This window comes from Rattus norvegicus, chromosome 4 (genome assembly GCF_021556685.1).
Source record: "Rattus norvegicus strain SHRSP/BbbUtx chromosome 4, alternate assembly SHRSP_T2T, whole genome shotgun sequence".
Classification (NCBI taxonomy): Eukaryota; Metazoa; Chordata; class Mammalia; order Rodentia; family Muridae; genus Rattus; species Rattus norvegicus.
Window position 1 is genome coordinate 125,533,681 of NC_141537.1, and position 26,219 is coordinate 125,559,899.

Sequence of the window (26,219 nt, forward strand, 5' to 3'; positions counted from 1 at the left end):
AGGGGCAGGGGAGGAGGGATCCCCGGACCACCTAGGATGAGCCTGAGTTTCTTTGTCTGTACATGGCCATTATGGTGTCTACCCTGCACAAGCAGTGGCTAAGAGAGATAGCATTAGGAACTGTTATTTTGTAAGACAAGAGGTTCTGGGTGCCTGTGTTACTTATTATATTACAGAACACCCCCTTATCCATAGGGCACGTATTCCTAGACCCCAGGAAATGCCTGAAACCGCAGATAGTACTGAAGTCTACAGACTCCCTAGTCAGACAGCCCCATGATGAGGTTTCACCTACAAACACCCCTTGGGAGGAGAGATATTAACTGTAGCTTGATGGTGAAATATAATTACTATATCAGTATGTTTTCATAGAATCACCAGAATCACTATGGTAGCACCTTTTGTTCAGTTTTGAAACTGGGTCTCCTATAGCCCAGACTGGCCTTGATCTTTGTGTGCTGTTGAGCATGACCTTGAAGTTCTGACCTTCCTACTTCCCCATTACAGGGTCGCTGGATGCTGGATTATAGGCAGGTACTACTTTGCTCATTTATTCAGTGCTGAGGGTAAAAATATATTCTAGAAAAGCAATCTGAGCTACATCTCCAGCCCCACGACTCTTGCTCCAGACATTTTTCAGTAAACTCTGGGTCACCTGGGCAGTAGACACCAGCCAGTCTGCCCAAGAGAGTTCTTGGAGAATGACTAACAGTCGAGTAGCGTGTACATGATAGATAAACTGGGCAAGCACGCTGCACATGGAATGGACCAAGTGGGGCAGATGTAAGCCTTTCCCACCCTACTCAGAACACTGTAATTTAAAGCATATGGTCTATTTCCAGATTTGTCCACTTAATATCTTCACATTGTGGTTGAATGTGGGTAACCGGAGAGTAAGACTGGACTGCGCGGTGTTGTGGTCTGGGCTCTGTAGTCTACTCTATAGTTGCTTTGGTAATAGCTTTATTTTTAAGATTTATTTTATTGTTTTTAATTGTGTGCATGCGTATAGGTCTGTGTGGGGCTGTGTGTATGTGAGTGTAGGTATCTGCAGAGGCCAGAAGAGGATATCAGCTCCCGCTGGAAATGGAGTTACAGGTGGTTGTGATCTGCCTCTCATGGGAGTTGGGAACTGAACTTGGATCCTTTGCAAGGGCAGCAAATGCTCTTAACCACTGCGGCATCCCTCCAGCTCTCGGGAACAGCCTTATTGGATATGAAGTTCCCATACAGTAGTGGTCACCTGTGTAGTGTATAATTTGATGGCTTAAAGCACTGCCTTCCTCTCCCATAGCAACCTAGCTGGGAGACTGAGGCCAGAAAGACTGAATTCTAGGCCAGACTGGGCCACATAACGAGACTTTGTCTCAAAACCAAAAAAAGAACAAAGGAATAGCTGTCTCCTCACCCATTGCCCCAGAACCTGCATTTTGCCCCAGGCAATCTATCCTCAACCTATTTCTGTCCCTATGGGTTTCCCTGGACACATCACAGAAATGATCTTATGTGGTCCTTGGTGACAGGCATCAGACACTGAATACACTGGCTTCAGAGGCTCCTTTCTAACAGCTGGGACTCCCCAGTGTGCACCCACACCACATCTAGGTGGTCAGGCTTGTTCCTTTAACCCCCATCTCCCACTACCCAAGTCTCACCCCCAGCCCCATCCTTAGCCTCATGGGTGCCCCATGGAGATGGCCTCCTGCTTACAAGAGCTCCTGTGTTCTTTCCTTCGCTGCCTTCTCCTCCCCGCTGTTGTTCTGGGGCTCATGGGTCCTCTGGGCAGGGTGCTGGCGTTGGCACAGGGAAAGGCAGGGTTCATAGTTGGCGAGGAGAAGGGAGTCGAGGACACGGCTGGGGAGACAAGAGCACAGCCCTGTGAGCCCGAGCATGGCCTTAGTCACTTACCCAGGGGTCGGGGAGGAGAACCACACACTCGAATGAACACAGACAGCCATGCCTTCTCTCCTTCACCTACATCCCTTATTGTGTGTCCCTGTGAGCCTCACTGACCAAGATTTCCACAGACCTCTAGGGACAGGCTAAGTGATGCAGGGTATCCCCCTTGCTCCTGTGTTGATTTCTACCCCATATACCGATACCACCCACCAGGAAGGGATATTAGGACGGCAGAACTGCTGCAGCAGCAGATACATTACATCGGCTCTGGTCCTGGCCTCCAGGTGCCCAGGTGGGTGCCCTGCAGTGGCTTGGCCTTGGGCTATGGCAAGAGGGAACACAGGGGTCCCAGTGGTGCAGTTGCTCACTCCTCTGTATTCTCACTGTGGCAATGGGAAGAGGAAAGCGACCTGGGTGTCTGGGGCTGTCCCCACAAGCCAATGGTGATCCCCAGGCCAGCAAGGCACAGGACACCATGTTCGTGTGCACTGCTACCCCCCATGTGCCAAGCAAGCACTGGGACCAGGCTCCAGCTGCATTGACAGCCAGGGAGGCTAGTCCCCTCAAGGAACGCCCTGGACTCCAGAGGTTCCCCACTGAGTGCCACCCACAAAAGCCCCTCGGTAAAGACTTCAGAGGCACAACAGGCAGGTGGTGCCCACAAGGCCCCTGTGACAGCATGGAACCACATGGCACCCCAGTGATTGGCTGTCCTCATTCCTGGCTTTGGGTTCTATTGTTGGTTCTGTTAAATGGGCCCTGGAGAGTGGCTGCCTCCTCAGGTTGTAGGGAGGCTCAGAAAGAATCCCTAAGCTTCCAGCAGGGCCAGGCCCTTAGCAGAGACCAAATGAACAAACCCCAGCATCCGGCTCTCACAGCCCTTCCCACAGCCTCTACTTTCCCTACCAAGTGTGGCAGACAGTCCTCCTGCCTGCTCAAGGCTTCAACCTGGATCTCTAGTACCTCAGAATACCTCCCCATTCCATCCCAAGTCTGGGTCTTCAGCACTGCTGAGGTGCCTACCTGCCTCTGGGGGCTTCAGGGGCCGCCGACTCTGGGGTGCAGGCAAGATCTCCAGTCGAACTTTCTCGGTCACACTGGCCAAGAGCTTCGTGGCCTCGACCAGAGAGCAGTGTTCTGTGCTGGTGCCATCGATGGCCAGGATGTGGTCTCCAGCATGCAGGGCACCACTCCTGTGGGACAGGGGCACAGAGAGGCTGGTCCAGAGGACAGGGCTCCAGGTCGCCTCTGCCCTGCATAGCCCTGCTTCGCCTCACCTGTCCACCACGCTAGCTGGCTTGATGCGGTCGATAGTGATAGCTGGTTTGTTCCGGTGGGAGCCAGTGGTGAGAGAGATCCCCAGGGCAGATCCTGGGGTCTTGGCTATTTCTACCACCAAAGGGCCTGAAGCATTGGCCACCGTGTCTGGAATGATGGGGAGGGAAAATATAAAGATTTGTGGAAAATAAAGGTGCTTGCTGTCCTGCCTGGCCTAACTCTGCTGTCCTTTATCCCTTACTGCTATGGCATGGAGGGGAAGAGGTACATGCAGCCACCAGCAAATCAGGCCAGGCCTCCATGCTACTTCAGAAACACCCCCTACTCCCAAGCATCCTGGTCTCACATCAGCTCTCCCTGAGGCAGTGAGTCACTTCCTTAGCCCCTGGCTTCTACCTTCACCCTTTTGTCCTGGCTCCATCCCATTCAGTCATCTGCTGCAGCCAGGCTGGCCCCCTCACTCTCGGCCCAAATCTCCTGCCCCAGGGCCTTTGCACTCACAGTTCATCCTGCCTAGAGCTTCCCCAAAGGCGCTCCCTCCTTCACTTCATGATCTATTTAGAGCTTATGCCCCTGGCTGCTCGAGTGTGTGTGTGTGTGTGTGTGTGTGTGTGTGTGTGTGTGTGTGTGTGTACACATACACAGGAGTATGCTAATTGACATTCCCCCTCCACGAGCAGACACTTCACCTGTATTGTCCCTGCCAGATCCCCAGTGAAATCTGGAGATGTCTGATACTGTCAAGAGGCCCAGAGAGGCTAAAGTACTGGCCTAAGCTCACACAGACTTTATAGTACTGAGGATCTGGGACCTCGTCCCAGCCCTTACCCTCAGACCTGGACATACCTGGGGTGGCCACATCGTACTCCACCTGGAAGAGGGCCTCATGGCTGCACTGCTGCAGGGTGGCTATTGCGGTAGCATGGCTGGCCCCGTGCAGTGGGATCCCATCTATGCTGAGCAGCCTGTCGCCCACCTTTAAGGAACCCTCCCTGTAGGGGAGATGAAAGCCCAATCGGGAATGGGACACACAGAATGAATCAGGGGTGAACAGATAGAGTATAAGTAAAATGTATCAGGCCACCTCTACACACAGCACATCAGAGCTGGGTGTGTTCTTCAAGGCCGCTCAAACCACAGCCCAGATAGGATGTCTGCCTGACTGGGGACACACGGCATGAGAGAAGGGGTGGTCTGCTCATTGTAGAATCTTTTCCCATTGTCCCCACCCCAATTTTCCAATAGTGACTCTGGCCTAGTGACAGATGAGCTTGGGAAAGAACTCAGCAGTGCTCCAGTTTGGGGTCAACCCCTGCCCTGGAATTTCGACCCTGACAGGTGCCAAAGCTATTCCAGGAGGTTCTATGAATAGTGACTCATGCCGGGCCCCAGATCAAGACCAAATTTAGATCTACAACAAGCCTGATCCAGGCTTCTCTTAAAATGGTCAGGAGTCTCCTGATCAGAGAACATGGGTGAGGGGTCAGGAGACAACAGCAGGGCCTGGACATATTTCTTTCCCACACCCTGTCCTCCCATCCCAGCTGGGCTGAATCAGGCAGTGTTGGGACATGAGAGGTTTCCACAGACGGTCCCAGCCAGAGATGGCCAGTCACAGAGCCCAGAGCGCTTCACCCTAGGATGAGCCAAGAAGATGCTAGGAAGAGTCACACTGGGGTCTGTCCTAGCCACTCCCATCAATTCTGAGTGACTCTGGGCATGTTGTCCCCTCCTGGCCTCCATCTCCCATCTGGGAAGTGATGTGAAGATCCAGGGCCTCAGATAACCATGCAGCGTCTACACGGCTTCCACATGTCAAGGGACCAAGGGATGTAAATGCTTCTGTCTCAGGCAGACTCACCTGTCTGCTGGGCCACCAGGCCGCACGTAAGTCAGGACCAACGGGCGGGATTTGTGCAGGTCCTCATGGGCACCTCCTGGACAGAAGTCAACAGGAAGCAGGAGTCACTTACCCACAGTTCTCCTGGCAAGCCAAGGGCCTTGATACCAGCCCAGTCAGCCTCCCTCCCCACAGGTGTGATGAGGGACAGGAAACACAATGCAAATCCCCTCTTGGTCACATAGTGTGCCTCTCCTCCTGAGATCTCATCTTCTCTTTCTTTTTGCCCCAAGTTACTAGGTCATGCCTCTGCCACAGCTTTCCATCCTCTCTGCTGTGTTCTCTCGTCAGCCATGCCTGCCTCGTGGCATCTCACAACTGTCCATTTGCTATCCGACTACATGGTCCTGTGTTCTTTAAAGGGCTGGTGCGATATGGTTCAGCAGGCAAAGATCCTTGCTGCCCAGCCATGCTCATGGCCTGAGTTTGTTACACAGAACCCACATAGTGAAAGGAAAGAGCTACACATTGTCCTCTGACCCCTACACACACACACACACACACACACACACACACACACACACACACACACACACCACGTCGCATGAGCACATGGAGAGAACGAAGTTAAATAAATAAACCGAGAAAGCCCTAATCAAAATGTAGGCCACATTCACCCATGAGACGCAGGACATGCACGGATCCTCGGTGACCTCAACTCCAAGGAGGGTTGTCACACTGGCACACTGACCTCTGAGGACAAAGCCAAAACTGTTGCCTTCCTTGTAGAGGGAGACGTCCACCGTCTTGGAAATGATCCTCGGGTTGTTTTCGGGAGCTGCAGAGAAACCGAGGCCTCCCTTGAGTCTCTCTGCCACATCTCTGTGCTGCTGGTAGCCATGCCCAAGGCTCACTCCAGGAGAACCAAGTGACCAGCCACAGTCACAGCGACTGGCTGACCTCTCTCTACTTTATATATAGGCAGAGGAGGCAGGGCACTGGAAGGTCCTCATCTCTACCCAACCTAGGCCACCACAGACCGGGGAGAGGGCCTGATAAGCTCCTGAGGGCCACAGCGGAGCAGGGGATATGGAGAGACTCAAGGCTAGACCAGACTTGCTTCCAGTCACTCCAATTAAGTCTTTAGACCAACTTTGAAAATTCAGAGCTGAGAGAAATCCTAGGCCGCTGTGTTCAGTGCAGGGCAGTGGGGTCAGGAGCAATGGATCAGGACACAAATTATTCAGTCTGTGTTCCCAGACTCCTTTCCATCTGGCTATGCAAGATGACAGGTTACTAACAGGGTCCCACCACCACCTGTTGACAGCATACTGTGTCTAGCATGCTCTACCATGTGTGGCCAGCCTCTAGACATCACCCACCCTGTCTAGGTGATCCCCAACCCCACCCCAGGCCCAGGCAGGGAGGCATCTGTGTCCCCCAATGCCTGAGGCAGTGGACAGAGTTCCCCGTCCAAGGGCACCCACCGGGCGGGGGCAGCTCATACTCCACCTCCAGCACCACGCGCTCGCCCACATTCTTCAGCAATGTGATGATCTCGTCATGTCGGAGCCGGGTCAGACGGATCCCATTCACTGAGCGGATATAGTCGCCCACATTCAGTAGATCGCTCCTACAGCAAGAGAGCCAGAGCCCAAGTTGGGTCAATGCTAGCCTCTGGGTAGCACCACCCTCCCCCAGGATCCTCAGAGACTCAGAGCGGTCCTTCCCTTGTCCAAGGCCACACAGCAAGGGGTGAGATAGCACCTGTCTAACCAAGGCTGAATATGACATCCAGAAGTCCTCAGCCTGTCCCACTATGCTGGCCTGGTGACAGCATCATGGTGACCATCCTGCACAAGCCCAATGGTGGCCCGCCCATTGCTCTGCTCTTGTTTTCTTCCCATAGTCCTCTGAAACTCTTCTGATCAGTTCATCTGGGCATTTAGGCTAACTTCCAGCCCTTGTCGTCTAGGGGGACCATCTAGGTCAGCATGTACAGAGTACTACCTTAGTTGGAAGCCCTGGAGGGCTCCCTGGAAGCAGTGGCTTCTGTGTTGCATGTGGAGGGCTGAATAGGAGTCTGCCAGGAAGGTGCCCTGGGGGCAGAGGGAATGACCTGGAAGGGTACATGGCCTCGCCTGGGTAGGGTGCTATGGCCACAGGGCAAGAAAAGGAAAGGGTATGGGCCTTGAATCAGCAGTTGTTAGAGGCCTCCCTGTAGGAGACATCAAGCTCCCTCACTCATCTGTCCCCTTCCAATGCCCATCTACTACCCACACCTTTTACCTGGCTGCAAGGCCCCCGGGTCTCAGGTTGGAGACTCTGGGCTTCCCGTCCTTGTCAGTCCCTCCTGAGATAGTCAGGCCCAGAGTGCTGCCCTCACGCTTGATCAGCTCCACCATGGTGATGCCCCGGAACTCCTCTGTGGGTAGACAGGAGGATGAGCAGATAAGTAAGTGTCCACTCTGGGGCCAAGACCAGGGAGGTTAGGGCAGGGAGGTCGGTCCCTCCACCAACAGTGACCGTACAGAGGGCACAGGGCCAGTCAATGGCAGTGCCTATACTTCATGAGTCACTGGAACCCTCAGGGCAGAGCTGAAGGCAAGGTACGATCCACCATACCTGGAATGCTCTGGCGGCGGCACACCAGGGCCCCATCAGTCCCCGCTGTGTCCTTTCCCCCCTTTGAGTAAGGCCCATCGTCTGTGGGAGAAAGGTAGAAATTGGAATCAGAAACTGGCCCAGGTCCCACTTTCATCTTCGTTCCACTGGGGGAGCTCTTCTACCTCATACTGTGCAACAGTTATATTTGGTATCCTGCAACGGTGTCCCAGGGCTCTCTTCAGGCTGAAGAAAGCTTGGATAAGGTTATCCCATGTAAGGGAGCTCCTCAGCCGATCTAAGGTCGAGCATCTGACATGCCTATGTCATGGTCCATATTGTTATCACGTGTGTTATTACCTGCGTTGGCTTTTATATGCTTGGCCCAGAGAGTGGCATTATATGGAGGTGTGGCCTTGTTGGAGTAGGTGTGTTACTGTGGGCGTGGGCTTAAGACCCTCATCGTAGCTGCCTGGAAGTCAGTCTTCCACTAGCAGCCTTCAGATGAAGATGCAGAACTCTCAGCTCTGTCCGTACCATGCCTGCCTGGATGCTGCCACATTTCTGCCTTGGTGACACTGGACTGAACCTCTGAACCTGTAAGCCAGCCCCAATTAAATGCAGTTCTTTTTAAGACTTGCCTTGGTTATGGTGTCTGTTCGCAACAGTAAAACCCTAACTAAGACAGAAGTTGGTACCAGGGACTGGGGTATTGTTGAGATGGGCCTGAGCGGGCCAATCTAGTAGGCATATGGAAGGCAGTGTTGCTGAGGGTTATTTGAACTGTGTAGACCTGCTGGCCTGAGAGGTTTCAGTAGAGAAGAACTTTAATATGTGGCCGAGAGACTGTTCTTGTGATGTTTTGGTAAAGAACGTGGCTGCTGTTTGCCACTGTCTGAAGAAACTGCCTAGAGCTAAGGTAAAGAGATTCATATTAATTGCATGGATGAAGGAAGTCTCAAATAAAGCCCAGCAGAGACTTTGTCCTCTGGTTTAAGTCTGATGAAGAGCATTTGAAACAAATGTAGCAAGCTGAGAAAGAAAAAATACAAAGTATAAAGTTCGAGTATTAAAGGGACACCAGGAAGTGAAATGGAGCCGAATCCTGTGTTCAAGGATATTAAATTGAATTAAGGAAGTGGTGACCCACCCAGCTAAGTTCAGGTCCAGGCATAGTAGTACCTTTAATCCCAGGAGGCAAAGACAAGCAGATCTCTGAGTTCAAGGCCAGCCTAGAACAGAGCAAATTCTAGGTGAAGAAAAACTTAAATCTAGGCTTGGTGGACCACATCTTTAATCTCAGTTCTTAGAAGAAAGGCATGCAGATGTCTGAATTCAAAGTCAGTCTACGGAGCAAGTTCCAGGACAGTCAAGCTTAGGCAGTGAAGGAGTTGGGAAACAGAAAGGTAGTGATAATGTAATAGGACAAGGGGGCCATGTTCCAACTCCTACAAGCAGCAGAACTTGGCAGATTTTGCCATGTGGCTTGAGAGTCAAGAGGAGAAGGAGACTACGGGGACAATTGATGCTGGCTAGCTGGAGCTAAGAAATTAGTGGTGATTAAGAGACCAGCATCACTGAGGCGAAATCTTCTGTAAGTGTTTTCTTTTTCTTTTTTAAAGATTTAGTTATTTCATGTATATAAGTACACTGTCACTGTCTTCAGACACACCAGAAGAGGGCATTGGATCTCATTACAGATGGTTGTGAGACACCATGTGGTTGCTGGGAATTAAACTCAGGACCTCTGGAAAAACAGTCAATGCTCTTAACTGCTGAGCCATCTCTCCAACCCTGGGAAGTATTTTCTGAGAACACAAAGAAGCTGTGTTCCAGAGATAGCAAAGTTTGTATCAAGCAGCTGTACTTGGTAATGGGTAAGAATCACCCAAGTGGTACTGGTTTTGAAGGCATGAAGGCAGTCATGAAAGCTTGGCACTGTGAGAGGCCATGGAAGGCCATTGGTGAGGGTACAACCTCAATTGTAGCGGATGTCCCAGGACTGAAGGAGTCATGCAAAGGATTTGAGGCTTAGCACCATGAAGAGAGCCTATGAGAGGTTATTGGTGAAGCCCAGTTGTAACAGAAGATCCCATTGCATTGGCTATGCCAGTACCAGGGATGATCACCAAGAACAGCTGCAGCAGTGGAGTGGATCAACCTGAGCTTAGAGTGCTACAGAGGGCAGAGCTGAAGAGGTGACACCAGCCCCTTTGGAAGATCCCAAAAGATCATGTATGGATCCCAGACGTTTGAACAAGAAACTGTAACATTGAAGTTACCTTAGAGACTCTAAGATGTTCAAGATGCCAGAGCCATGGGTTATCTTCTGAGGAAAGTTGCTAACAGGGAGTGGAGCCCAGGAGAAAAAAGTTCGTGGCAGTCAACAAAGATAAAAAAGGATTTGGAGACCTGAAGACTGCTTTGCCATCAAACATGGAGATGCAGATTTGTGAGTTTGCCCAGCTGGCTTCCTGTCTTGCCTTGGGGATTATAATTAAGTGATTGGATGAATCTCAGAAGAGACTTTGAACTTTAGACTTTTAACATTGTTGAGACTGCTGTAGACTATGGGGGCTTTTGATGTTGTACTAAATGTAATTTTGCATTATGCTATGTTTAGGTATATCCCCCATAGACTCATGGGGGCCCGGGAATGGAATGTGATGGTTTGTAGATGCTTGACCCAGGGAGTCACACTATTAGAAGATGTGGTCCTGTCGGAGTAGGTGTGGCACTGTGGGTGTGGGCTATAAGACCCTCACCCTAGCTGCCTGGAAGTCAGTCTTCCACTAGCAGCCTTCAGATGAAGATGCAGAATTAAATGTTGTCCTTTATAAGACTTGCCTTGGTCATGGTGTCTGTTCACAGCAGTAAAACCATACTAAGACATTACCCAAACTATCCAGAAAGGAAGCTGAGGGTCAGAGAGGGAGACAGGGTCACACAGCTGGAGTTGGGGGTTGTGATCTAGATCAGAAACCCAGGCCTGTTGGCCCTGTCCCAGAATCTAGATGCATACCTGGTAAGGCAGGCCCTTACCATGGCTTTGTGACAGACCTGACCAGTGCATCCGTACGTGCGTGCGTGCATGTGTGTGTGTGTGTGTGTGTGTGTGTATGTGTGTGTGTGTGAATGCTTTACATATTATAAACCCCACTTATGTGTAAACTGGTGAACCTTCGCTTTACTGGGTGGAAAATCTCTTCCATTGCATCGTAAAGTAGTGTTTCCTCTCTCAGGAATCTTAGCAGATGGACTAGGGCCTGCTGCTCTCTTCCCAGATCCTCACCACCCCTCTCTCATTTCCTGTCTTGTTGTCTTCCTGGGATGTGTCTCATTGACACAGACATTTGTCTTTGAGGGATTTTTTAAAGAGTCACTGGAGCACAGTGTGGTGGCACAGGTCGTAACTCCAGCACTCCAGGAGCAGAAAGAGGTTAGGTGCCTAAGGTCATCCTCAACCCATAGTGACTTCAAGGCCAGCCTATCTGGTGAGACAACCATCAAAACAAAACCAAGAGACAAACCCCACCCCTGAGATTTTAAATACAAAGAGAATACAGTCGGCCCTCTGCTTCCACACCTGCAGATTTAACCATTTAAAAAAATGTTTGGAAAACAAATGCTCCTATATTGAACAAGCCCAGGCTCCCCCCAACCCCACTCCCCTTCCCTAAGCAACACAGGACAGCAGCTCTGACAAACACAGATGCTGTGTGCTGGGTGAGATGAGGTAGTTGTCCCTCGGTATACATCAGGATTCCTGAAGGACCCTGGGTCTGCAGATTCTCCAGTCACATTCATAAAACCGTGTATCATTTACACAGCTAGAACCTTCCAACCCAGAAGACTGAGTAGCACAAAAAGCAAGAGAAGACTCTTGTATATTTATACAGGCAGACTTTTTTCCTGATATTTTTGCTGTGTGGTTGGTTGACCCACAGCAGCAAGACAAGCAGTACAGAAAAACAACAGTCCCTGGAACACACACACAAACAAAACTGACACTGGTTTAGGACCCTGATCTAAACTCTGTGGCTTTTGCTATTTGCAGGCCCTGGAAGCATTTCTCTTTCAACACCTGGTCCAGCAGAACCTGCTTAGCCCAGAAGGTTGAATGGCTCAGTGGTCTGCACTGGCCCAGGAGAGCTGTGCCTTTCCCTGTCTGCTGACTGATGGCCCCTTCTGAAGTTGCAAGGATGTCCAGGTCACCCAATCTGTGGAGAAGCTACTGCCCCTCCCTTCCTGCGGGTCTCTTGCTTTAACTCCATTCAGAAACACTTGACAGATAAGGAGACTGAGACTCAGACTGGCAGTTTCAAGGTAGACTCTGTGCTCCCATCCCAAGTACCTCCTGACCAGGCAGGCTCTGTACCAGGCTCCTCCAAGCCTCATTGTTCTCAGCCCCTAGATGAGTCATTAAGCTGACAGGCTTCCTGTGCTGTCTAAGGAGGGGGCATCCTCCCCAGGTGCCAGGTGCACTTGCAGCCTCCTACCCCTCCCTCATCCTCTGGTCGATACCACACAGGCCTTCATCAGCCTCTTAAGGAAGACCAATTCAGAGCAGAAAGATCCACCCTTCTAAGTGGATTGTGCCTGTCATTCTACAGCTGTGTGGTATCTTCTTCCCCCTCAGGCCTTGGGGCTAGGGTCAGACAGAAGCCCTGGTCCCTCTGCAGATGGCAAAGGCCACATGCCTCATCCCAGCTAGGTTTTTCTATCCTAGGGATCAGCCTGGGCAAATCAGCCTGGGTCATGACAGCTTGAACTGCTGTTAGGGCTCAGTGAGCGTATCAACCCCATCTCTAATGATTTATTTGGGAAGGGGGAAGGGGTCTCTGTATTGCATGAAGGTTCACAGTACCCCTGGTCTCCATTTCCAGGCATTAATAGATCCTGGGATGGCCAGAAATTATTCCAGGAATTGTGAAGTGTTCCATGGGGGTGCCATGTCAGCCTCCACCAAGGACCACTCTTCTGTGAGCAGGGGTGAGCCTAGATAGGCCTGGCTAGGGTCAGGGCCACAGTTCAACCGAGACCCATGGAACCTTCATTATCTTTAGTCTAACCCATGTCTGGGTTCTCCATTAACTCTGCTAAGTGGTCAGGCCCCCTCTGCTTGCCAACGACAACAACAGCAACAACAACAACAACAGCAACAACAACAACAGCAACAACAACAACAACAACAGCAACAACAACAACAACAGCAACAACAACAACAGCAACAACAACAACAGCAACAACAACAGCAACAACAACAACAACAGCAACAACAACAACAACAGCAACAACAACAACAGCAACAACAACAACAACAGCAGCAACAACAACAGCAACAACAACAACAACAGCAACAACAACAACAGCAACAACAACAACAGCAACAACAACAACAACAGCAACAACAACAACAGCAACAACAACAACAACAGCAACAACAACAACAACAGCAACAACAACAACAACAGCAACAACAACAACAACAGCAACAAGCTGGTGAATTGCTAAATGGCTGCTAGTGAGCAGCATTTCAGGGTTCCTGGAGTGGGGTCCCCAGCAGCTCTGTGTTCACTCTCCTTCCCAGACCCATGCTCACAGCCGCTGTCGCCAACACCGGCAACACACCATTTAGTATAATGCCTCCCGTTACTGCTCCCTCGTACATCCTTCATTATCTCCAACAAGACACTTTGAGCTAATAAAATTAGAGAGGCTCAGTTCCATCAGCGATGTGGGCAGATGTCTCTAGGACGATTCTGAAATTGAAATGACGATTCTGATTCTGCAAATCAGATCCTGTCACCTAGGTTCCCTCCCTCTTGGCTCTCCTGGGGAGACTGGAGGTAAGCTTCAAGGTTTATGTGTCTGTGGAGAAGAGTGTGGGGGCCTGTGTTTGAAGGAAGCTGAAGACCAAGTTTGTGCAAACCAGAGCAGGGTCTCTCTTGAACGCAGCTCTGAATACCTAATGGGTTTAAGGTGGGTATTTGAACCTTGAATATAAAATAGAAGAAACAGTGATCTGCAGACTGGGCATCCCCAAATGGTGCTTTCAGTAGCCAGACTTGGGCAAGCTAGCTGCTGAAGAAGGGAATCCCATTCCAACCTGTCTTTAAAGGTGACTGTCCCCCCTTTCTTCATTCCAACATTCAGATCTTGTCCACTGATGAATTTGGCCATGATAACTTCTATGAGGCAGCTAAGTCATGTGAATCTTCTAGTCTTAACATGGAGGGGCCCCAACTTTCTCCTTCATACAAATCCTGCCACCCTTGGGCTCTGGCTGCCAGCTGTGTAGTTCTAGGTTTTGATGAGGTGAGGTTGCAAACTAAGGTAATGGCACTGTGAATGGTGTCAGCAGTCAGTGACTGGGGAAATGGCTCAGTGGATAAAGTGCTTACCACACAATCCTGAGGACCTGAGTTCAGATCCCCAGAATCCACATAAAAAGCCAGGCGTGTGTACATGCATACATACACAGAGACCTGAACAAGGCAAGGCATTTCAAGTGGAGCCCAGAGGCCTCCATTGGAAGTCAGGAGGCCATACTGGCTGGGAGAGCTCCTGGATAAGAGGCTTTTCTATGCAATACCCCTTTACCCATATTTAGTCATATTCAAGAGTTACTCATGGTGATACGACTGTGATGGTTTGTATATGCTCAGCCCAGAGAGTGGCACTATTAGAGGATGTGGCCCTGTTTGGGTAGGTGTGGCCCTGTTGGAGTAGGTGTGTCACTGTGTGTGTAGGCTTTAAGAACCACATCCTAGCTGACTGGAAGCCAGTATTCTGATAGCAGCCTTCTGATGAATATGGTTAGATAGAACTCTCAGCTCCTCCTGTATCATACCTGCCTGGATGCTGCCATGGTCCCACCTTGATGATAATGGACTGAACCTCTGAACCTGTAAGCCAGTCCCAATTAAATGCTGTCTTTATAAGAGTTGCCTTGGTCATGGTTCACAGCAGTAAAACCCTAACTAGGACACTGCCTTTTCAAGGGGGACATCAGTGCACCCCTTCAAGGACAACCTTGTGATGGAAGAGACTGAGGCACATTCAAACCCAGAATCAAACCATGATTGGACCCTCCAACTGGCTGCATGCCCTGAGCCTCTACTCTCTACTGTAAAGTGGGGGTGTCTCCCTCACTGAGAGAACAGTAAGAAGTTAAGGGACCACTTTATTTATAGATGCCTCCATGTGGTTTGCCCCCCAGAATCCCCCCAGTAGGGAGCAGGCTCACTCTCTCCTGTCCTCTTCTATTTTTTTCTTTTCTTTTTTTTTTTTTTTTTGAGAGGTGGGGGATGTTCTCAGACCCGGTAATTACATGCTTAGAGATGAAGGCTTTTCAAAAAACATCTTTCCCACCAATTTCAGCTGGAAACGTGCATAAAAAAACAGGGATATTTTTATCTGCATTTTTCTAGTCTCCTTCCAGCAATGGCCAATTATGAGCACTACTTCAGTCAGTCGGTGCTGTAGAAATTGCTTCAGAGGGAAAGTCACTTCCGGGGCCCATGGGGAGCCAGGGCACAGGACTGGACACCTGGTTCTGGCTGTTGCAGCTAGGCGGTGGAGGTGTGAGGGGGTCCTTTTTCTTTTTTCTTAGGCAAAGCTTGCTGATCCGCCCTACATCTCTCTTCCTCTGCAGCCCCAGGGAGCTACTGAGCTGACAAAGGGAAAAGGAAGTTTGTTCCTTGCCAATCTGCTTTGCCAGGGTGCCGCCTAAATAGAGTGCCAGGAAAAGGACACAGGGGGTGGGGGCTGAGGGGTGCTGTAAACTCAGCCCAGGCCTGTCATCTGCATTGGAGGCACTTGAGCAAGCCAGAGAGGAAGGCCCCTTAGTGGGACCCCTGTGTTCCCATGACAGCTGAATTAAGGTCTCCACTCTCACCCCTCTGGATCTCACTTTCCAAATGCTCTGTGAAGACTCAGTGATAATTCCTGGAGAGTAGCATCTTAGCATCAGACCTCTGTCCAACCTTGATTTGACCCAACAGGCTATGGAACACACTGTTGGTAGGCAGAGGAAAGAATGAACTTTGGAGTAAGGCCAGCTTGACATGCTGATACATGGGTGGAGAAACTGAGACACAGAGAGGGTAAGTATTGCCTCATGGCAAAAAAATGGGATGGGCTTTGCACCTGGACTAGTTCTAAGAACTTCAACGTCATTACCACTCTTGCCTTCACAATAAGCCTGAGTCAGAAGTGCCACTGTCACCATCATGGGATAGATGGAGTAACCGAGGTACACGGAAGTGAAGGGAACCATAATAAGGACATTCAGCCCTGGATTCATTCAAGTTCAAGTCATCTGGCTTCCCAGGGCATCTGGTCCAGCCCTCTATAACCCCTCCCTCTGGACATAACACTTAATCCCTGGACCTCTCCATTCAAAGACGGACACAGTGACAGCCCTGTCCCTGCAGGGCTGGATCAGCACAGGGCTGAGCTATGGATGTGGGCTTTGGTCTCCATGGTCAAAAGGCCTCCAGGAAACCAGCTTCCCACGGGCAGAGGCACGGGATGGTAGCTAAGACAGCCACAGCATATTTTCAATGGCTTGAGCTGAGCAAACAGGAAGCCTCACCATTGCAATGCTAAGGTGAATAGAGAGACTGAGAATGGGCAACCCTACTGTGCTTGTCCTTGGCCAGTCTGCCACAAGCATCCACAAAAGCAAGTGGCTGTTCACTGAGAAGGAAGGGAGCAGTCAGTCTCATAGGGGTCTCTGTGGTGGGGACATAGCTGCTGCACTGCAGATCGACCTGGAACCAGGTGTCCCTGACCCTAGAGGGACACATCCTTCATGCCTAGCTCTGGTCCCTCCACCTACCAAGAGCACAAGAGAGCCCAAGCGAGGATGAAGGAACAATGGCCTAGGTAGGGAAAGACTCCTTGGAGCCCTGACTAGCATCACTCCTCCCTCTATCTGGAAGATTTCCCAGACACTCACAAACCTTCTCTCATCTCCTGCAGTAACCTGATGAAATGTCCCCCGGTCAGGGAGGCCACCCCAACACCTCCGGAACTCCCTACCACACTTTTCCCATTTGCTCCTCAGCACTCAACATTATTGAAAAGACTTCACTGCACTTAGGAGTGGAAGGGACAGGGCTTTGTAGCACTCTGTCAGCCCCTCGCTTTGGAACTCCATCCCCAGCTGTAGAAAAGGAGAATGGACATCAAAGAAGCATAATGAGTGGCCAGAGGCCAGGAACAGGAAGGGGTTGAGCCTGGGTGGAGCCCACCCCTCCCTGGTTCCAGAATACTGGCTGATCTCCAAGTGGGTGACCTCTAGAAATGGCTCCGATAAAGTCCCTGGGGAGGAGGGTGTCAACAGGGATCCCCTCGTCATGCATACGCTCTGCCTCAGTTGTCTTGAGCCAGTGTTCACCAAATCCTGGTAGCTCATGGTGACAAAGACATCTTTATGGTCAGGAGTCAGAGGACACACCCATCCTTCAGGCAGAGGTTTGAGGGTCGTGTGTGTATGCAGGAGTGGGGACCATGCTCAGCCACTTTACTCTGGGTCAGGCCTACTGTGTATGTTATCTTCTATCCCACACACCCTAGAGGCTCCCAGGAGAGAGCCTGGACAGTCCCAGGAAGGGATCTGAGGAAAGAATCACCTGGGTAGAGTTCATTCAGGCCAGAGAGAGCCAGGCTGCCTGCTCCACAGGCCTCAGTCCCACCCCACCCCACCCCACCCCACCCCACCCCACCCCACCCCTGCAGTCAGATATGTATGCAGTGACCACCTGTTGGCTCCCTTCCCCTGCTCTAGGAGAGGCCCTCCAACTAGGCCTGGCTAGTGAGCCACCCCATGGTTGGCTTAGCAATGGACATGGGATCCATGCTGAGCCCCGAGACTTATGAGAAAACTATTGTAGATAGATTCTCTGACACAAAGCTTGGAGAACAAGAAGACGGAACAGGATGGAGCAACGGGGAAGGAGGGAATGAGGAATACAGCACACACTTAGACCCTGTTGTTCCTGAGGCTCCAGTTCAGGACTTCTCTTTTTTTAAAAAAGGAGCCTCGGGATTGAAGTCAAGGAATGCTGATGCAGTGTGATCCTATGACCCAGGGAGGAAATTCTCAGGGGCTAGAGTGGAGAGGGGAATGGGGAAGCATCAGAGTAGAAACCGGAGAGCTCAGAAGAGGCCTTGAGAACTGGGCTCAGAAGCTGTAACCAGACTTTAGGCTTAGCCACTCCCTCCTGGGAACCTAGGGGTTGAGGCAGGTAAGGAGAACACCAGAACACAGGCCTCACTAGAGGTAGAGGCCCAGAGGCCGAGAGAACACCAGGACACAGGCTCTCCTAGGGGCAGAAGCCTGAAAGCCAGGAAGAGAATGGGGCGAAGGCTCAGCAAGCTTGGGTGTAAGAAAAGAAGCAAAGAGGGGCTGGGGATTTAGCTCAGTGGTAGAGCGCTTGCCTAGGAAGCGCAAGGCCCTGGGTTCGGTCCCCAGCTCCGAAAAAAAGAACCAAAAAAAAAAAAAAAAGAAAAGAAGCAAAGAAGTTCCAACATCCCCAACTCAAACTGTGTGACAGAGGAGTTGAAGGAGACCTGGGGGACTTGGTCCCTACCCTGGAAGCTGTAGAGAGGTGTGTAGAAGGTATTGAGAGCATTGCAAGGTGGTAACCTTTAAAGGCACAGAAAGCAGAGTGATCCACACTGTTGGAGGAGGTCAGGCTGGCCCAGCAGGCTGAAGTTAGGGAGACAGACAGACAGATAGACAGACAGAAGGATCACTATACTTGGCCCCATAGCTGCTCTCCAGTCCCAGATACTACCACAGCCACCTAGGAATGTGACAGCTTGGCCCCACCCCTCTACTGAGTTCCAGAGCCCAGGGCTCCGGAAACCTTCATCCACCCTGGCCTCAAGGAAAGTTCACTCCCAGTGGGTAGTCCCCTGCTCCCAACAACTGAAAGCTCTACTCCCCCAGCCAAGGCAGAAAGGGCAGCCTCCCTAGGTCACTGTCTGAACACCCTGTAACCTGTGCCTGGGGACAATCCTAGGAGACAGTCTTCCAGTGACAGGTCAGCTCCAGAGCAGAAATACAGTCCTCAGCACCTGACTGCTTGGAGATCCCAAGTCCTCTTTCTCACCAGACTTCCAGAGTGACAGCCCCATTCCCACCATCCAGGGCCCTCTCTGCAGCTGGTGTGGCTCCACGTACCTGCCTCTGCAGGGCTGTCCCGGCTCAGCCCACACAGCATGTCTGCTGTCTCTGCACTGCCCACAGCTCCAAGACACACACTAGGTTCCTCCCTCGCCCTCCCTCACCCTCCCCGGGGAGGGGCCTAGGAACTCCCTCCCACTGGCGGGGCATAGTCCACCCACTGCAGCCTGCTCTCTACTTAAAGGGGCCCAAAGCTTTCTTCACAGTGTCTCCAAGATCAGTATCTGAAGCCCCCTCGTCCAGGGGTATATGGCAGCACTCAGACTCTTAGAAGAGAATCCCAGGACCCTCCTCAGTCTCCTGGACACATGACTTTGATCCTAAAGTGCCCCAGGGCTTTGGCAAATGACTGTCTTCCCTGGGCCTCAGTTTTCACACCTAGAAAGGAGGACAGACCTTCCTAAACTTTACTCTTGTAAGGAAAGGATTTCCGCAGGATGGCATAGGATTCCAGTCATAAGCCTCAAAGTATAGCAGCAGCAGCAGCAGCAGCCCCTCTGGCCATGTGATTGCCCCCTAGGCACCTCTGCAGATGCTCACAGTCCCCCCAAGAATCCTGGCATTGATCCCTAACCCCCTTCTCTCTGCCTCACTTTTCTCTCTGGAAGGTGAGACTAAGAAATTAAGACTCTAACAGCCTACCATATACAGTGTCCACAAGTGTTACATGGGGACCGAGTATGTCAGACCACGAATCTTCTACATCTAAGCTTGATGGGCAGGAGCAGCTGGTCATGGGCTGGAGTCACAGCTGGCAAGCTGACCCTTGCATGCCACAGATGGGCCCCAGTCCTGCGCACTGATAGACCTCCTTCATTCAGGGCTCAGAACCATCCAGGCAGATCCTAATGCAGCCCTAGGACCCCTCCAGATGGGGCAGGTGCCCCTAATACATTGTTCCCACCCCATCCCATTCTCCCGGGGCTAAACATAGGAACTGAGAAGAAAGGCAGAGGGTTAGTGACACAAGGCACCCAACAGTGGCCATCAACAACCTGTGTAAGTGCACAGTGCACCCGTGCGCCCAGCTGAATGCAGCAGAGATTTAGATTCAGGGTCTTTGCTCTCCGGGAATTCTCAGCAGCCCAGCCACTGTGAAAGTTAGATTACACTCACAGACTACTCCAGACGAGCTTCAGATAACCCCATGTCTTCATCTATCTACAGGCTCGAGTTCCTGCCCTGCTTTCACTCCCCAAGAGACCTTCCTTGTCAGGTAACCTTGAGTAGGGAGGGAGGGATGGCGGGTATGGTGGGAGTGGGGTCTAAGCACTAGACAAGTTCCCTGGGACAGCGTTGAGGTCCAGGCCAAAGATCTAGGAGCGTGGTACAGCCATGGGAGAGGTCGTGAGGCCGGATCTCATCTGAAAGAGTCAGACCAAGCAGAGAGGGCACGGGGTCCGTGGGGCCCTGTGCCTAGAAATGGCAAGGCAGGTCTGGCTATGACATGGACCTTCCCCAGGGTACAGAGGGGCTCCCTGAGCATCCCAACTCCACATCCATGGGGAGGAAGTCACCAGAGGTCCTCTAGCAAAGCCTCCCCCATTTGTAGACAGTAGCAAAAGATACACAGGTCTCTGGAGTGACGTCTGCTCTTTAAGAAAACATTTGTTCTCCTGACAGATGCACCTCGAGAGCCGTTCTGATTGGCAGTGGGACGCTCAGCTGGAGCTCTTCAGCTCTTCACTGTTCCTTTGGAATTTACTTTTGTGGCTTGGAAAGGTCATTCCATGGATTAGGGGGAGAGCCGTCTGCATGGCATTACTCTGAGAACCTGTTGTGCTGGGCACTGGGGGGGGGGGGGGGGGCAGAGACAAAACAGATAGGAAAGGAAACAGGCTCTGCTTCTGCCCTACCCCAGCCACCCCACCAGACATTTTTATATCATTTTATGCATGTGTATGTGAGGAAATTACTGTTGGTCAACCTTGGATCAAAGAGGGTCCAAATGTGAATTCTGACACAGAAAGGCTAAGCAACTTCCCCAAGGACAATCAGTTGATCTGGGGCAGGGGGAGGGAGGGGTCTGAAGTCTCTGACCATCAGGAGTTCAAGGGCTCATAAAGAAGTCTGGGGGTGCAGAGGAGGCTACCTGGAGAAAAGTAGGAAGTGGCTTTTGAGCCTCATTTTGAAGGATAAGTAGAAAGGAGAAAGCAGCTACCATGTGACTCTGTGGGCCAAGTTCTGAGAGATGAGGGAGAGCCTGTAAATGGAGCCAGATGAAGTCTGAGAGGTCTCATTCCTCCAAGGCCTGAGAGCTGTCATTCATACCACCACTGGGGACTTGCTGCAAATGTGGCCTCTGGGGCCAAACCTCTCTGTTAACAAATGCTTCTGAGGTCTGTTTGCCTTCATCCTGCAGGCAATGGGGAGCCACAGATGGTTGTAGGGAAAGACCATGAGGAATCTTTGCCAGGACCTCAGGCATCATGAAATGCTGCTGAGGCAGTCCACCTGGGAGCCAAGTACAGGCCAAGCCGCTCCTGGGACCTGCTCCAGTGACCACCCCTCTCGTCCAATGCTGCCAGCCTCGGGGAGGCAGAGGAAAGGGAGACAGATTGTAGGGTATACGCAGTGGCTGGGAGCCAGGCTTGCTGTAGTTCCCAAAGATAGCATCTGACTTATCTGTGCTCTGACACGCTGGAAGCACGTGAGGGTAGCCTTGGGTGGGGGTGGCTGGACCACCGAGCTGGCAGGCACTTAAGTCAGAGATGCAGCATCTCCACACCCAGAGGCCATATGCCAGAGGACGGTTTGCTCATTCAGCTTCTCTGGCCTCAGGTTCCCAGGGAGTCACATGGTAGCACAAAGCACTCATCTCAAAGTCTTGGAATACCATCAGGCATGATGAATCTGGAGCAGGGGCTCCTCACAGGCCTCCTGGCCCGGCAGGTAGGATGCTCCCTGGTGTTCTCATGTTGATAGAATCCCAGGGTCCCCAGAGACCCAGGGGTCATGACCTCAGTAGCCAGCAGTGTGTGGGTTCTGGGACAGAAGCCTGGGTACTGGATTATGATTTCCCCAGTCTTAGGACTACACTATTATCCCACCCCCTACACACACCCATCAGCTGCCTACCTTGGACTCTGGGGTCCAGCACAGTGAGGCCAACCAGCCTCTTTGTACAAGCCTTTGGCTCAAGTATTTCATTCCTTTGCTGACAACAGAGACACCTGTACTAATGGCCAGAGAAAGCACCCATCTGTCACCCACCTGCCGAGTGCCTCCCACCAAGACTGTGACATGGACTAGCTGCTCTGCCTCAGGATGGTTAAGCCTTGTCACCTACAAACTGGGAGTGGCCCCAGATGTCACACTCCAAGAGGGAGGGTGGGACCTTGGAAGAGCTTTTCAGACAGTCCTGCTGTGGCTGTGACTGGCTCCCTCAGCCTGCAGGGCTGGCTCCAGACTCCTCCTTCCTCCTCATAGGCACCCTAGACCTGAAGGTGGGATGCTCCTAGTGCTCTCTTGCTGATGGACTCCCAGGGTCCCCAATTCCCACAGAGACCCAGGGGCTGTGACTACAGTAGTCAGCAGACCACCAACTCTGTGATGGAAACCTGGGATCAAGAGGGGCCTGAGAGGCCCCTCCAGCACTGAGCTATGCCCTTCCTCCCACAATCCAGGGCTGAGTCCACTGTGACACGAGCAAGCTGTGTACCCATACCCGCCAGGCCCCTCAAGTGACAAGCGGAAATTAAGTCTGGCGGGGAGGAAGGCAGAGATGGCAATAGAGAATTGTGAGATAAACCCTTTATTGTGTGGGCTTTAGTGGCTTTCTCCTCCTCCCTCCCCAAGCGGGGGCAGCGGACCCTGGCCCAGGGCCTCTGCATCACTCCTGATAAACACTTCCAGAAGGTGGGGGCTCTGGGAAAAGGGAAGGTTAGCCTGCCATTCTACCTGCCACAGGGGAAGAGAGCTGAGACCAGATTCCTCTGGTCTATCTGGTTATGTTGTACTATTCAAGATATACACATCCCCCCAACCCCTGTGGTCCTCAAGGACCCACCTGATCCTGGAACTAGGCATAGCAGAACATGGGGTAGGGTCACTGGCTCAGGGTTTTAAGAGAGCACAACATGGCAACCAGTATATAAGGACCATAGAGAAGAAGGTTCCAGAAGATTCAGAAAAGCCACAGCCAGCCCAAGCAGAATGGGAGTTACTCATGACTTCCTCCATCCAGGCCCTTCTGTGGAAGCCCCAAGTGGGGACAGAGAACCAGGGTCACAGTGAATCCCACATCTTCTTTTCCTCAGGACTAAGAGGTGAGTCAAGGCTGGAAGCCAGGCCCTCTGTCGGTAGCACTAACCTGTCCAGAGTACCTGGAACACACAGAAGTGCTCCTAACATCCCGTAGCTCAGGACTGTGGACAGGAGGATGTTCTTCAGAGGGTGGCACACCTGCGGTACCTAAGGAGTCCCTGGTGACCAGGGAGGTCCGGTACCATAAGCTGGAACCTGGCTGTGGGAGAGGCCGCTTCCACAGGTTCCCCCTCCCATAGGCTCCATGCCTCCTCATGTCAGTAATTACCTCTCTCCCGGAGGAAGAAGACAACAGTACAGCCAAGCAGGGTGCTTCTCTAAACCTCAGACTCTTCCTTTAAAACAGAGGATGCTGTCTGTGCCTGCTTTTGTGAAGTTTGGTTGAGATGTTCAGGATGTTGGCTATATGAAGGTGGTCGGTATGGGTTTGAACATCCACAGTCCTATCTCACTGTAGTTTATCTTCTGCTCAGGACTTTCACTAAGCACCTAGTACCTCACTCATAACATTTACGAAAGTACCTCACTCAACATTCACTAAGCACCTAGTACCTCATGCAGAGGACATTTACTAAGCATTTAGTACTGGCCAGAAACTAAGCTGAATGGATCTGCTGTTTCTGCAATGAGGGGTGCAGACAGACCTCACCCTTCCAGAGCTCCCCAACTAAGAGACGTACCAGAGAGGAATCAAGAAAATACATATTTAAGGTTGTGTTGGACACATGAGTGATGCTGGGTTCACAGTGAGGCAGTGTTCACAGGAATAACATGCCACCCTGTGTTACAGCCTGTACAGACCCCTAGAGGGTAAGACATCTGCCTGCGCCTCCTGGAATCTGGCTCTGGGAGTCTCCTGTGATGACTGCAGAGTGAGGCTCTGCATACCCTGAAGGGATCGGACAAGGCCATGGAGTCGGGCAGCCTGCCCTGTACAGACAAGAGGTTGAGCTGCCTCAAGAGCATGTGTGGTCCAAGTGGAGGGACCTTCTCACACACACACACACACACACACACACACACACACACTCACACACTCATACACACAGTCACACATACACACACACACACTCACACACACTCATACACACAGTCACACATATACACACACACTCATACACACAGTCACACACACACACACACACACACACACACACACACACACATGCACGCACGCACACCACCTTGGAACCTGGGGTAAAATATGAACTAAGTAGCCTTCTCCAGTGGTGTGTTACAAGCTCTCCTCTCTGGACACTGGGCAGCCATACAAGAGTATATAGAGAAAGGTCAGTTAAGGGTCTGAGACAATAACTAAGTGGACAATCTCTGGGGAGCCAGTGCAGACTTCAGCTGACATCTGTCAAACCACCTCCCCCATTCTCCAGCTCTTGGGGATCTTTCTGTCCCAGTAGAACTTGGGGCCCTTTGCTACCTTTCCAAACAAAAGTGAAAATGTGAATCATGTCAACACGAAAGAGATCTTGGGCCAGTAGTGGAGGGACCTGGGTCTGAGGTCCAATTATAACTCACTAGGGACCTACTGTGTGCTGCAAGCAGACCACACATTGGAGCATCAGCATCTTTCTCAGGAGGAGCCACATCCAGGGGATCATAGATGATGCAAACCCACAGAGGTGAGGGGGCACTCCCGGCAGTGAGGACCTAGCACAAAGTGTGGGGGGTTTCCAGAATGTCTAAGGGAAGCCCTCAGCAGCATTGCTGGATCTCAGGTCAGTAGCAGGCAATGGGTGTGAGGCAAAGGGCACTGAGAGGGTCATTCCTGGCACCATGTTACGTAGGTAACACAGGGGGACAGGCTCCAGAGGCCACTCAGTTGGAAGGATGGGAGCAGTTGCTTAGCAAAATGGCACTTGGGCATCTGCATTCCAAATATGGCTGCCAGTGTCAGAGAGCAAAGAGTGTGCACGAGGTGCCTTAGGGGAAAGCACTTGCATCAGGGTCAGCCAGAATCCTGCCTCCCACTCCTGCATCAAGCATCTCCCTCTGTTCAAGTGCAAATGCCCTAAATAGAATACAGGGGCCAGCATTTATTGAGCACCTATTGGATATGCCACACCACATGTACAGTGAGTGTCTCATGGATTTTTTTTTATAAGAACCTCATGAGGTGGGTACTGCTGCTAGCATTTACACAAGAGGAGAAACTGAGACCCAGAATGGGAAAGGGATGTGGCCAGCATGCATAGCTCGACTGGCTCACAATCAGAATTGAGTGCTTCCTTCTTGGATCCTCTTTGACACACATTCCTCTGCCTAGAATGTTCTTCATATTCCCATCCTCACTCCAGCTTCCACCTGTTCCTCCTAGAGGCCAACCCCGACTACATTAGCCGGTTCCTGCTTTCCAGCCTTCCTTCCACTCCCTGGCCCTGTCCTTCCCTCTCGGTGGGAGATCCTTCACTGCCCCAGGTCTTGAGGCTACATACAGGAAGAGGCAGACAAGTGCCACTGAGTGACTAAGATCTAAACAATTAAGCCTCCAATCCCAGAATCACTGTCGTTCAAGACTTTCCACCCCATCAACAGAGAGCTCACTGCCCCTGAGCAGCCTGTCTTGCACTGGAACATCTAGTGGGTGAGGGGTACTCTTGAATCCTCACCGGAACCAATGTGGCCTCTGAGCCTGGCAGCAAGAGCCCAAACTCTGAGGTGGATGTGGTTTGACTTAGTCCCTGTGTGTGGCTAGACCGGATAGTCTCCGCTCACCTGTCATTATGAGACCTCCCCCTGGGGAATTCCCCATCATCAGGGATGAGGGAACAAGCCAGAGCATTGACCGATACCCCATCTCTATACATCCTCTATCACCAGTGCTTAGTGGTACATACAAGGGGAAACTGAGGCTGGGACAATGGAAACACAAGTTTGCACCACTGAATGACCACACCTGCTGCCTGGCTTCTGCCAGTTTCTGCATATGTCAGACTGCACCTCACATTCTATGGTATCTTCTCTGCCTCCACGACACTGGAATGACAGCCCCATTTGACAGACGAGGGAATAGGCCTGGAAGGACCTTAACTCTGCCGGTTTGATGTGCATGAGATCCCTAAGGGGCTTCACTGGACCAGCGTGATCCTATCTGATTTTGTGTCCTCTTGGTGGACT

General features: G+C 51.5%; 1 protein-coding gene across 10 annotated transcripts in view; it reads right to left on the reverse strand.

Annotated features, from left to right (window-relative positions):
- Grip2 (glutamate receptor interacting protein 2) overlaps nucleotides 1-26,219 on the reverse strand; it is an 85,121-nt gene that overhangs the window by 18,550 nt on the left and 40,352 nt on the right. For 4 of the 10 annotated variants that reach the window (XR_015685252.1, XR_015685253.1, XM_087655811.1 and 1 more), the window contains 10 exon segments: nucleotides 7,643-7,723; nucleotides 7,307-7,442; nucleotides 6,505-6,650; nucleotides 5,769-5,855; nucleotides 5,039-5,114; nucleotides 4,024-4,169; nucleotides 3,177-3,324; nucleotides 2,923-3,092; nucleotides 2,160-2,282; nucleotides 1,711-1,854 (listed from right to left, as the gene is read on the reverse strand). Coding sequence is in view for 5 of the 10 variants with exons in the window: in XM_087655811.1 (XP_087511937.1) it covers nucleotides 1,711-1,854; nucleotides 2,160-2,282; nucleotides 2,923-3,092; nucleotides 3,177-3,324; nucleotides 4,024-4,169; nucleotides 5,039-5,114; nucleotides 5,769-5,855; nucleotides 6,505-6,650; nucleotides 7,307-7,442; nucleotides 7,643-7,723 (1,257 nt within the window). In the remaining 5 variants the exon portion in view is untranslated. 10 annotated transcript variants of the gene reach the window in all.